Genomic DNA, 14,175 nt, shown 5'->3' with positions numbered 1-14,175 from the left:
TTGACAAAACATTAGCATGTCCACGATCGCAGACAGCATTGGTGACCCGCCCATCCACCGATTTTATGGAATATTGACCGAATGAATGCCCATTGTGATAACCCCTGGCTCATGGATGAGACTTGAACCAACGACCTCATCTAGAGAAAGTTATCGGGTATCACTAGAGCACCGCTACTTTTGGTCTTTTGGTTGGAATGTAGTACATAATAGTTAATGGAAGATTGTTACCAACTTGTACGGATTTCTTATTTTAATATGTACATGCAATAATATGCATATTTGTAGCGAACTAGTCACCAAATTTGCTGTATGATCAGAATGTAGTATGCATACATTAGTACTGTAAAAAAGATTATATGGATCGCTCGACCGTTACCCAAAACATGGTGCATTCTTCACATGATTCAATGTATGTTAAAGATTTAAAACTCAAAGTTTACATTAATGTAGGTAAAATTGAACATGTAGGAAAACAAACATACTCAACACACACAACTCAAAACACAAATCAAAGAGAGTATCCAACACCGACTATGTCATTATAGGAGGAGCCACTTTTACGAGCTGAACTATTGGTCACATTGCTACTAGAACCAACCATGAACTCGTAGCTCGAAGTAGGATCATATAAACCCTGACATTGATCGTCAACCAACGATAATGATGTGGGATGGTTTACAACCGCAGACAAATCATACCCGTTCATTGTCTCCCATGAACTTTCACTACCAGCCCACATGTCACCATACATATCCCCCTCATTGGAACCAAAAAGTTGATTGCTTTGATCCCAGTATGAACATTGAACTGTTGGATTGTTATTATCATGATTGTTATGACTAGTATTTTCGTTACTCGTGGTATTGCTTCTAGGGTTTAAGTAATCATCAGGTACAATACAACCCAGGTAACCAGAGTTGTCACCTTCATAAATCATAAAGTTATGATGCTCATCATTAGGGGATTGGTAGCACGTGCCAACACCTAGTTGGTTAGCATGTTGAGGAACAATATTAGGGTTTTGGGGGAACACAGGTTGTGCATTGAGGAGTTGTGTAGGTGGGAATAGTGTTTGAACATCAAGTGGTGAGATTAAAGAGTGTAAGTTGGAGTTATCATGATCAGTAGAGTAGATGAAGTTGGTTCTTGCTTGGGTGCCCTTCATGGAAAGGGCAGCCCTATCATAAGCAAGGGCAGCTTCTTGGGCAGTGTCAAATGTTCCAAGCCAGTGTCTTTCTTTGGTGGTGGGGTCTCTTATCTCCGCCGCGTATCGTCCCCATGGCCTCCGCCGGACTCCAAGGAACCGCCCCGGCTCGGCCTCCTTTTTCCTGCCTCTTCTTTCTGTGGGTTGAGGAATCGATGTGTTCCTTTGGAGTATTGTAAACCCCATGTCAATATGAGGGTTGTTTTCAAAGGATTTTAGCTTACTTGAGGATTTAGGGGCAGACATTTTAATACAGTGAGAAACTAATATATTTTGAGAGACCAAAAGAGTGGTTGAAGACTGAATGTGATTTGCTTCAAAGGGAGCCACTCTTATAAAGGCTGGAGAGAGAGAAAGATAAAGATGTATACATACAATTATTAAGATTTAAAAAGTTCACTGTATTGATCCCATAAATGATCACTCCATTCTTCTCTAATTCCTGACATAATATTCATCAACAAAGATTATTAAGAAATAAATAAATATATAAAATACTTTTTGTAGAAGAACGAAAAGAAGTTAACAGTGAAATGAATATTAAAATAAGTACATACACAATCCCAATGATGCTATAACATATAAGACCCTTCACTACGGCGCGAGGATAAGATGTTCGCCGGGCGTTGATGGGCGTGGAACACCACGTAGAGGCGCCCTGCACCGAGGCTAGGGTCATTCCAACGATGGGCCGCTAATGGGTGTGGAGGTGGGCCCCTTATCCAACGGCTCTCTCCATCTCTCACACACATACATACATACATACATACATACATACATACATATACATATATAAATATATATATATGTAGACAGGCTTCCTTGGGGTATTAAAGCTTAACGGGACATTATTTGTTGGAGCTTCGATACCCCCCGATACTTACGTGACGCTGACGTGACACTGTGAAGAGATTTCGATACCCCTACTATAGAAGATAGTCTAATCATCTTCAACCCTCAAAACCAATTACGGACAATGATTGTATTTTTTTTTCCTGCTAGTTTTGATACTCCGAAAATGGAGTAAATTGATGTTTTAATTGATAAGATTTAAGATGCATAACATATTCAACGCAAAATAATTTTTTTTTTGATGAATGAGCATATATTATATATATGATCATGATCATGATCATGTGAAAACTATTTAAAAATTGAGAACTTCGAAAAAGTTTTTGGAACACAAAAAATCTTAAAAAAATCAGAAAACATAAAAAAGCGCTCAAATGAAAAAAGTAAAAAAATCAAAACTTTTTTATTATCCCGGTTTCACAAAAAAAGAAATAAATAAAAAAAATGTTTCGGTTTAGCTAAATTATACACATATGTATAATATGCACAGATATATACATACATGTTTTTATACGCATATGTGCAATTTAAGGTAAATGATAATAATAATAATAATAATAATGTACATATGTGTACATTTGGTAACTAGAGATTAAATGAAATTATACACATGTGTATAATGCGAAGTTTTTTTATGAAACCGGAATGAAATATAAGAAATTTTGTTTTTTTACTTTTTAAAAAAAATTATTTTTTTATAATTTTATTAAATGTTTTTTTAGAACCATTTTGAGCCAAAAAAAAACATTTAATAAAACTATTTAAAAAATCATAAACAAAAAATAAAAAACATTAAAAAGTAAAAAAATCAAAATTCTTATATTTCATTCCGGTTTCATAAAAAAACACTTTTTATTATACATATGTGTATAATTTTATTTAATCGCTAGTTACGTAATGTACACATATGTACATTATCATTTACCTTAAATTGTACATATGTGTATAAAAAATATGTATAAAATTATGAAAAATAAGTATTATACATATGTGTATAATTTTGTTAAACCGATATTTTTTTATTTTTTTTTAATTTTAATAAAACCGGGATGAAAAATAAATTTTTTTTGTTTTTTTACTTTTTTTATTTTCGATTTTTTTGTTTAATAATTTTTTTTTTATTTTTCGTTAAAAAGAGTGTTTTTTGTGGTTTAAATAATTCTCAATGTTTTCAATTTCAAAATAGTTCTCACATGATACTATATATATATATATATATATATATATATATATATATATATATATATAAACTTTATGAACTTTATTACAACAAAAAAAAATAATGTAGAGTTATTTTGTAGATGTAATTGAATTCAAATATAAAAGTAAAGAATAAGAAAGAAAAAACATTTTAAAATGGTTGAAAGGGTATTTTTGTAATGGTGTAATTCCACAACCTGTTTTTATGTTTAAAGAAGTCAAACCTAGTTATTATTATTAAAATATAAAACTCTATATTCATCTAAATAATATTATTAATTTTTTGCAATCCAAATAAAAGAGCATTTTTCACAAAAAGGAAAAAGATTAATACTCAAATACGACATTACGTAATGTAGTTCATGTTACATTGGGTAACATGTGAACACATATATCTAATATCATAGTCCATGTCCATGTATCTCTTAATAAAAAATAGAACATGAAATTTTGATTTAACTAGGATATTTATATATTTACATATTATTCAAATACAAAATAATGTAATTTCTCCTATTTTATTGTATAATATATGCTTTGCTTCATCATATTCATTCCTTGTTCACTAACTCTTCTCTTTATATTTTGAAACAGTTTTGAAATATTCTGGACAATTTTGGACGATTCATTTTTTTCCTTATTTGCTCTCTACACATATGCGGGGAATTACATTAACAAACTTATATTTAACTTACCTAATCTAAACAAATTAAATAAATTACCCAAATTACAAAAACTACATGAATTATATTAATTTACCCACAAGTACGCAAATTATCCAAATTACTCTACAAATCTCAAATGACATAAATTACCCTAAGGTTGTTGGGTGTGGGTGCTGTTTCACCGGCCAAACTGCCTAGGTGGCAATCGGTGCAGCCGTCAAACACCATTTCCTTTAGATAGGCACCGCTCAGAGGTGAAGATATGGTGGAATATCCACCGCTCAAGCTGCCGCTCAAACTACAAATATATACTATTAATTTTACTATTTAATTTAGCACCTTAGTTCATTTTTTGTAAATAACTTATTTTTGTTAGTTTTTGTAAAATAACCAAATACACAGGTTTGTATAACTTTTTTTATGAACATCCCGATATAAATTTTAACGAAAACGGATTCGTTTTGAAAATAAGATATTGCTTATTTTTATTATTATTTCGTAAACGACTTTGACACGCTTTGACAAGTATGGCGAAATATTTACATTTTCTACTACCTAACAACGATGGGAACACGAAACTTAATATTTTTAAATATTACGTTTATACTTGTGAAAAAATAGATGTGTAAAACCGATTTTGAGAAAAACATATATGTAGGCAAATTTGGAATTCATATAAATGCATATCAGTTCTTATCAATTTTGATATCGATTCATCACTTCATACGTATTTGGAATTCTATTTTGAGAGGAAGACCTATTTGAGCGTAATTGGAATGGAAAACCTATTTTGGGTGTGTTCAATAGCTTGAGCGTAAATTGAATTCAATAGCCTTAGCGTGATCAAGTTACACTCTGTTCTTCAATTTAATTTGAATGAAGAAGATGAGAACACCCAATTGCGACCTGATTAAGCGTTATACTAATTATGATCTGCAATTTTTTTTACATATGGGTAATTTGATACTGGCGTAATCAATCTTCGTCGATCCAGTTCGTAGGTTGCTAAGCGTAATACATTTGCATGTGTTAACAGATGTAACATCCCGTTTCCAGTTTCGGTTAACAAAAATAATAATATTTATCTTTTTGAGTTGAGCTTGTATTGGGTTAAATAGATATGGGTAATGGACCTGGATTAATATGGAGGAAAGAAAGACTACGGGCTTCGACCCATGACCCCTGATTCAATACATAAACCATAAACGTCCATTTAATTCATTCATTCACTAATATTTACACCACCAAAAAACACACTTAAGGTCTCCCTCATCTTTGTCTCTTTCACTAGCCGAACCCAAGAAGGAAACCGAGTATTGATCAAAGGTAGTAATAGTATGATCTTATATGGATCCTAACCCGCTAGATCTAGTCGTGAAATGAGTAACCGACATCCTCAACCGTTAAAGTCACGAGATGCGGATGGTATCGAGTATAAGCCGATTGAATGACGAGCTTAGGGATCAGCCTAGCTCGAGTCTGGAACGATGGGGCGAAAAACGGTGAAAAACGATATAGAAACATGTTTTTCCGGCTATCGCCCGTTTTTACGGCACGGCGGCGCCGGAAAGGTGGCGCCAATGAATGGGGGAATGCCAGAGAATCTTCTGACATTCCGTGCCCTAACCCTAGGCGTGTGTAACGAATGGACTGCCATTCGTTATGCCCATTTGTTAAGGAAGAATAACGAATGGACTGCCATTCGTTATGCCCATTCATTAAGAAAGAATAACGAATGGACTACCATGTGTTATGCCCATTCGTTAATGAAGAATAACGAATGAACTGTCATTCGTTATGAAGGTCCATTCATTATAAAGGTTCATTCATTATAAAGGTTTAGTTATAAAGGTTCAGTCGTTATAAAGATTCATTCGTTATAAAGGTTCATTTGTTATAGGATTCTCATTCGTTATAGAATCCCAATTCGTTAAGGAACTGTATAACGAATTAAAATTTGAAAGAATGACAGAAATGTCCTTGGACATAGAATAAATGGTTTAATTACACAAAAGCCCTTGGACTTTATTAATTGATGAAAGATACCTTAAAGGGGTTAATGGGTTAACAATATAACATTATTAAAGAATTCTAATGGAAAATTAAAGAATTCTCGTTCGTCTTATAGAAAGCATGAATGGGACCATTCTCTATGCAATAAGTCATGACGAATGGGTTAATCGGTTGGCAATAAGTCATTCGTTATGCACTCATTCGTATGAGATCAAACCATTCGTTATGAAGAATGGGACCAAACGAATGGGATGACGAATGGGATAGAGAATAAATATTTATTTAAGAATTCTAATGAAATTTCAGCTTAACCCCAGCCAGGGGCTCTGCCCCTGAGACCCCACTAGGGGCTGCCGCCCCTAGAACCCCCTGCCAGGGGCGCTGCCCCCGGACACCCGTTTGTCTTCCTTAATTAAACTAGAAACGTGATATGGGTAATGATAGTTAATTGATACGTGTAATTGTTATACAACTAATCTTGCACAGCGAAAGAAAAGAGTAACCATTAACGATGAACGTAACAGGACTCAGGTGAGTTTCTAGCCCCACTTCCTTGTTATGTTTTCGGGGTTGTGTGCATACTCATTGTGATTAGTTAATACACTTACCTTAAGTGGTAAGTGTATGCCTTCTATGACTTGATGTATGAATGAATGCTTGACGGTACGTGAACGATCTACGGATATTGCATGTACCACCATGTAATAGTGTGGTATGTTATTGTTTTACGAAAGATGTACAAATGATATATGAAAGTTATGGAAATGATGAAGTGTATGTGTGAAAGTTTATAAATTTAAATATAAAGAAGGTACTGTATGGTTGTTATAGAGGTATGCTTGAAGGTTTACAGGGTTGCAGACCCTAATAATATATGCGAAGGTTACAAGGTTGCATACCCTAATAATATATGCGAAGGTTACAGGGTTGTGGACCCAAATAATATATGCGGAGGTTACAGGGTTGCATACCCTAAAATATATGCGAAGGTTACAGGGTTGCAGACCCTAAAATAATTAGACAAAAATACTAACCTATAAAGTATAGGGACAAAAAATGAACATTCAGAAAATACAGACGCATCGCGAAACGCGATGGGGGAAACCAATTCACCCATCGCGTATAGCGATGGACTTGCACATCAACCCAGAAATGGGTGGCGTAGCGATACGCTACAGCTCAATCACAACGGTTGTCGCGTTTCACGATGACCATGCTGAGTCATTGGGCACGTGTCCAACCATGTGTCAACACGTTGCACGATATGACAGGCCACGTGTCACGAGCTGGTATGGCGGCGGTTTGCGGTGTCACGATATGCGACGGGTATGAGAAAACCCATCGCGTATCGCGATGGGTCACGGAAATTCTCTTGGGTTGCTTTCGAAGAATATGTTCGTTGGCTAGATGATTAGGGTCGAAAAATTCTCTTGGTAGTGGATAATTGTCCAGCCCATTCAAATAATATTCAAGGGTTAAAAAACATCAAGTTGTTTATCCTACTGCCAAACATGGCTTCAAAAATTCAATCATGTGATGTTGGGATTATTAGATCCTTTAAAATGTACTACCGTAAAAGGTTTTATCGTAAGATATTGGAAGGTTATAACTTGGACGTTTCTTCCCCATATAAGATTAATGTTTTAGATGCCATAAATTTGGCTGTCTCGGCTTGTTGCAAAATGAGAATATAGTGTCTCAACTCTTGAGTGCAATGGGGAAATTTAATGATGAAATCAATATAAATTTGAAATTCACAAAAAACAAGTGGCTATACTTTCATTTTTCCCTAGACAATCCTAGAATTTTGAAATATTTTATTAATTATTAATTTAGAATGTGTTGGTAGAGATATAGGACCACAAAGATCTCCATTGACCAAGTCTAAAGGTTTTATAGACCTGAACTTAGCCTTATTTGGAAATGTATCTCTATTGTGTTTTCTAATAACACAAGCATCACAAATCTGTCATGTGTGCTTAACTTCTGGAATTCCTTGATCCATCTTCTTCCGATTCAAGTCTTTGATTGAATCAAATTTTAAATGACCCAATCTTGCGTGCCACATCTATGCTTCATCATCCATGTTTGCTAGAAGACATATGGGTGTTCTTATCTTCAACGTGACGTTGTACAACCTGTTCCTAGACCTTTCTACTCTGAATAACAGGTTTTTCCCGTGATCATATATCAACAGATGCTTTCCTACCATGACCACTTTACACCTGATTTCCGTTAGTTGCCCTATGCTTAATATATTGTTCTTGAGATCTGGAAGCTATAACGGTCGTAACTAGTTCTCCTTTCAGGGGCTACCATGGCTCGGGGAACACTTGTGTGTGTGTAGGGTAGTGGTACAAAGTCCAGAAGTAGAAATACTTCTTTTGAGTGTACAAAAAACTATAATTGTATTGTAATGTCATTCAAACGTTTTATAGAGTCATACGTGTTCACCAACATATAGCTGACGTATTTTTCCAACCCATTGCAGGTAATTAAGCATAAGTAATAGCAAGGATTGGAGTCTTAAAGAAGATAGAAGCGCGCTACAAGATGACTCCATTTTTGATAAACTAAATCCTTGAACACATATTTTGAAAACCGAATACTTGGGTATTTGATTCCCAAGTAAATTTTCAATGTACCAACTTGCGGTCACACGCCTAGGCCCTAATTCGGGGTGTGACAAATAATATATGCGAAGGTTATACGGCGAAACAATCTTTAAAACGTAGTGGTAATTACGTATGTATAAGTAAGATAAATCAAGAAAGTATGAAAGTATGAAAGAAAGGAAGGAAGCACGTATGTATGAACGAAAGAAATGTAACAGGCTAAGTATGTAAAATGTATCTTCGGATACTTATGTATGTAAGTTTGTGAATATATTGTATGTTACTTGTTTAACTTGAACTCGCTCAGCGCAACGGACATTTAGTATGCACGCAGATAAATAGACAGAGACAGCTGGCTTGAGGGGTACATTTGGAAGGATTGAAAAGGCTGGCATCTTTGGTTTTTTTTCTATAAGTTGTTAATATATATATATATATATATATTCTATAATTCGTTAATATATATATATATATATATATATATTAACGAATTATAGAATATATATATATATATATATATCAACAACTTATAGAAAAAAAAGCAAAGATTTTGTTTTCATTCATATTAAGCCAAATCATGCTACATCAAACGTCACATAAAAGCAAAGATATATTTTGACGGCATGTAGTAACTGTTACTTCATGGAGAAACTTATATATATATATATTAACATTCACATTCATAAATGAGTTTTTATAAACGTTACTTCATAGCAAAGTAATGTTAACCAAAGATATATTTTGACGGCATGTAGTAACTGTAAGGGTGGTATCACTAGTAGTAAGTTTCTTGCCTAAGGAAAAGTAATTTGTACAAGTCCCAATCAACCGAGAGACCCGTAACCTGGAGAAACTTACCAACATGTTATAACATATTAAGGCAAAGCATGCTACATCAAACGTCAAATAAAAACAAAATGTTTTGACGGCATATATATATATATATATTAACGAATTATAGAATATTTATATATATATCAACAACTTATAGAAAAAAAAAAGCAAAGATTTTGGATTTTATGGAAGCATTGTAAAAACCGTCAAAATTTCCTAAAATTAAACTTTCACCATGTTTCCATAAAATCCGAAATCTTTGCTTTTTTTTCTGTAAGTTGTTAATATATATATACATATATATATATATATGGAAAGAATTAAGAGAAAACTATAGAACTAATAATAAATTATTTTAATTAATCAAAAAAACAATTCTTAAATTTTATTTTCTTTCATCCTTTTTATATTTTGTTATTTTTTAACACAAAAAAATTAAAAAAAATAAAAAAAAAACTCGTTCTAATGCATAGATACAATACCGACTTTTTCTTAATGCATATGTGCACTAGTGCGTATTTTTATATGTGCAATTGTGTTGATTAGCATATATGCAATTGTTTGTATTTTATATGTGCAATAGTGTTATATTATATATAAAATAAAAAAATCGATATAGTGTATATGTGCATTAGTGTTGTATTACATATATGCGATAGTGTGTATTGTATACAATTATTAGTGTTGTATTTGCATATATTTAATAGTGTGTATTGTATAATGCAATTGTGTTGTATTATATGCAATAAAAAACTATTGTATATATGCAATAGGCATTAGTGTACATATGCACTACACCGACAAGTTTTTGTGTGTTTATTTTTTTAGTATCAACATCTACTTATGGTTTGATGATAATTTATTTCACAAGTAAATTAGATGTTATAACCCGGTTTAAAAGTTATATGGGTTTGATGAGACCAAAGACCCGTTTATTTTTTTTACTACAAATTGGTTTTTTAATTATAAATAATATATATCTTATTTTAAATAAATCATATATTAATTTTTAGTATATCCCTACTTTATAGGATTATTATATCAAATATTTGATGAGATTAGTTTTTAATTTAATGAGATGTTATAACCCGTTTAAGAAAATATATGGGTTTGATAAGACCCATGCCCGTGAATTCGAGTCAAATGCATGAGAAGCCTCTATTTAAAAATCAAGCAAATCTGGTGACTCCAAAAATGGGAGGGTGGAGCGACCACATCGCGACACATAGGATTCTTGGGTTTTCGTATATATATATATATATATATATATATATATATATGTGGTGGGATTTAGAGAGAACTCCTCTTAAAGAGAGAACTAGAAAACTAGTAAGAGTTATTTGTAACTATTTTTAAAAAATATATTTTGTGATTTTTTTTCTTTCCTCCTAATAAGATTTATTAACTTTCATACAATAAAAAATCAAAAAATAAATAAATATTAGAAACAAATAATATAAAACAACCCCCGTAATACAAGGGATAAAAACTAATATATATATATATATATATATATATATATATATATATATAGTAATGATCCTAAGAGAACCCTTTGAAAATTGAGAACTTTGAGAACCATTTTGAGCCTAAAAAAACCTCTAAAAAATATTTAAAAAAAATCATAAAACAAAAATAAACAAAAAAATTTTAAAAAGTAAAAAAAAACAAAATTTTTATACTTTATTCCGGTTTCATAAAAAAAACTTTGTATTATACACATGTGTATAATTTAATTTAATCTCTATTTACGTAATGTACACATATGTACATTATCAGTTACCTTAAGTTGTACATATATGTATAAAAAACGTGTATAAGATTTAAAAAATAAGTATTATACATATGTGTATAATTTTGTTAAACCGATATTTTTTTCAAATTTTTTTATAAAACCGGGATAAAAAATAAAAAAATGTTTTTTTTCTACTTTTTTTATTTTCAAGTTTTTTTTGTTTTATAATTTTTTTTATTTTTTTGTTAAGAAGAGTGTTTTTTGTGGTCTAAAAATGGTTCTCAAAGTTCTCAATTTAAAATATTTCTCACATGATCCTAATTTTATATATATATATATATATATGTATATATAGGGTAAGGTTAATGTAAAAAACACTATTTTTACGAGAAAGATAAGAATAGATGTACACCCTTGCATTTAGGATTTAGTGGTTGAGATTAGTTGTTTTCTAAAAGTTGTATATTTTCCTATTTGCATATTATATTGTCCTATTTAGGTGATTTACTTTATTTTAAAGCCTTCTAAAAACAATTATTTTTTATTGAACCATTATATATATATACTAGTTTTTATCCCCCGTATTACGGGGGTTGATTTATATTATTTATTTTTAATATTTATTTATTTTTTGAATTTTTATTTTTTTTATTGTATGAAAGTTAATAATATATTTATGGTTTGATAATAAAATGTTTCACAAATAAATAAGATGTTATAAACCGGGTTAAGAGTTATATGGGTTTGATGAGACTCAGGACCCGATTTTTTACTATAAAATCGTTTTTTTATTATAAATTATACATATATATCTTTTATTTAAATAAATCATATATTAATTTTTAGTATATCCATACTTTATAGGATTTTTATATCAAATATTTGGTGAGATTAGTTTTTAATTTAATGAGATGTTATAATCCGTTTACGAAATATCTGGGTTTGATGTGACCCATACCCGTGAATTCGGGTAAAATGCATGATAATCCTTCATTTAAAAATTAAGCAAATTTGTTGACTCAAAAAAAAGAGAAGCGGCCACATCACGACACGTAGGTTTTTTTTGTTTACCTATATTATAGATATATATATAATATGCAAAAGTGAGGATAATGTCGTCCATTTTTTGTTAACATTTAATATAATTACAGTTAGTAACTAAATTTGTTACAAATATAAAATTTAAATACCAAATATATGACTTTTAAACCATTGTATCTAAGTGAATTTCAATAAAGGTCAAGGACTAACTGCGTAATTATATTCTTAAAACTATAAATGGCAATTTCCTTTATTTTTTCCTTTTATTCTTTTTTTATTTTTTATAACTTTTATTTTAAATATTTGACAAAATTATTAATTAATTAACAGTTTCTTTATTTTATAGAAACGTAATTTTTTTATAGTTTTTCTTTAGTTACTTTTTGACAAGTTACATATTTTCTCACTTTTATTTATATTTTATAGATTTCTTTACATTTTTTTGTTAATAAACTAAGCAACTACAATTTATTCTTGTTTTTTAATTAATCCAACAAGTTTTTCTTGTTCGCATTCCTTTATCAAGAAAATGATGGTCTTCAAAAAACAAGTAATAAATTATAATGGTGAAAGGTATATAACTTATTTAAACTAACGAAATAAACATTAAATAAAACATAGCATTTATAACCTCAAGGCCAAAACCACAAACAAATTAAACGTTAGGGGCTTATTCGACTGAAAATCCAGTCTGGGCTAAAGAGATTAGATTATGTTTAGTATTGTCATGTTATTGTTACGTAAATAGAAAAACATTCAGCAAATAAACTCTTAAAATGGTTGTAATGGTTTAACTAGTTTCTCAATCATTTGCTAATTCATTGTTTTTTGTTTTTTTTAATTAATTGTTTTTGTTTTAATACTAGATTAATAGAAAACAACACAAAATAAATTATAAACTATTACAGAAGTTCAAATAAATTAAAAGGAAAATACAAAAAAATAAGTAAACGATAAAAATACGACACAACAATACTACACTTAATTTGTCGTCAAATTTTACTAAGAATTTGGCTTGTCTTCTTTCAAAGAGTTCACAAGCACACCCCGCTAAATGGGAGATGTCTACTCCCTAGAAACGAACAGTCGGTTGATTTTGAAGTCCGAACTTTCAGTTTTCTCCTTGACCTCTGGTTTGTGTGTTGACGAAGACGAGGGTTTGGCTTTTATTTTGCTTTTGCCTCTTTTGACCGAACAAACGGGTTTGTCTGGGAGATCAAACTCGCCATCCGTGCCATTCATGTTTATATATGTTTATACGATAACATGCATCTGAATCGGGATGTGGCGACATATAATCATTATTGATATTTCATCCATTTAAACGCTCGGCACACCAATGGGACGAGATTCCATTTCGAACTTTGATTCAAAAGTTTTCAAGGCCTTTGAATATTAAATGATAGGTTGTACTCATATATATTTTGTATGTGTGCTTTAACTAATATGTCTCTGTCACTTGAAATCCTTGAACGACTATTTAAAATCTGGTTACGGATTCAGCTAATATCTGTAACTTTTCGATGCATTGCCATCCACTTTCCTGGAACCTTCTCTTGGTTAGTAGTTCTCTCTGGCTCATCGCCTGATAGAATGTTGCACGAACCAAATTCAACAAATCGAATATCTTTTGATTAATTTCTAATTAGGAATAAAAACATGTTTTATTATTATTTAACAAATTATATATAAAAATAAAAAAAAACCCAAAATCAAAAATTGCCCTTTTCGATCCTCGAAAATGTTGACCCACGCACGGACCAACGTTAAGTCCTCATCACTTGACCACCACTACAATACTTTTTCTACTAGCTCCAAATCAAGGTTTTTTTCTTACGCTTTCCTTTCTTGTTGCTCTATTATGTTTCTCCAAATCAAGGTTTTTATTACGGTTTTGTTGCTGGTTTTTGTAGAACAGGTGATGTATTCGCCGGAACACGTGGTTTATAATATGAAAACGCGCATATTTGACATTGTTTTAGCTAGAATTTGTTTAGAACACATTAATATATG

General features: G+C 31.2%; 1 protein-coding gene across 1 annotated transcript; it reads right to left on the bottom strand.

The window, feature by feature from the left end:
- Positions 1–429: 429 nt before the first annotated feature.
- Positions 430–1,696, bottom strand: LOC143563208 (uncharacterized). The gene has a single exon (XM_077050804.1). It carries the CDS (start codon positions 1,451–1,453, stop codon positions 512–514), a length of 942 nt encoding a protein of 313 aa, XP_076906919.1. The 5' UTR covers positions 1,454–1,696; the 3' UTR covers positions 430–511.
- Between the last annotated feature and the right edge of the window lie 12,479 nt (positions 1,697–14,175).

This window comes from Bidens hawaiensis, unplaced genomic scaffold, assembly GCF_021521415.1.
Source record: "Bidens hawaiensis isolate Kalapana, Puna unplaced genomic scaffold, B.hawaiensis_p1.1 tig00021339_1, whole genome shotgun sequence".
NCBI classification, from domain to species: Eukaryota; Viridiplantae; Streptophyta; class Magnoliopsida; order Asterales; family Asteraceae; genus Bidens; species Bidens hawaiensis.
This window is presented reverse-complemented; position numbering and strand designations above follow the sequence as displayed.

Coding starts and splice junctions, on each gene's coding strand:
- LOC143563208 (XM_077050804.1), bottom strand. CDS start 1,453: ATGTCTGCCCCTAAATCCTCAAGTAAGCTAAAATCCTTTGAAAACAAC.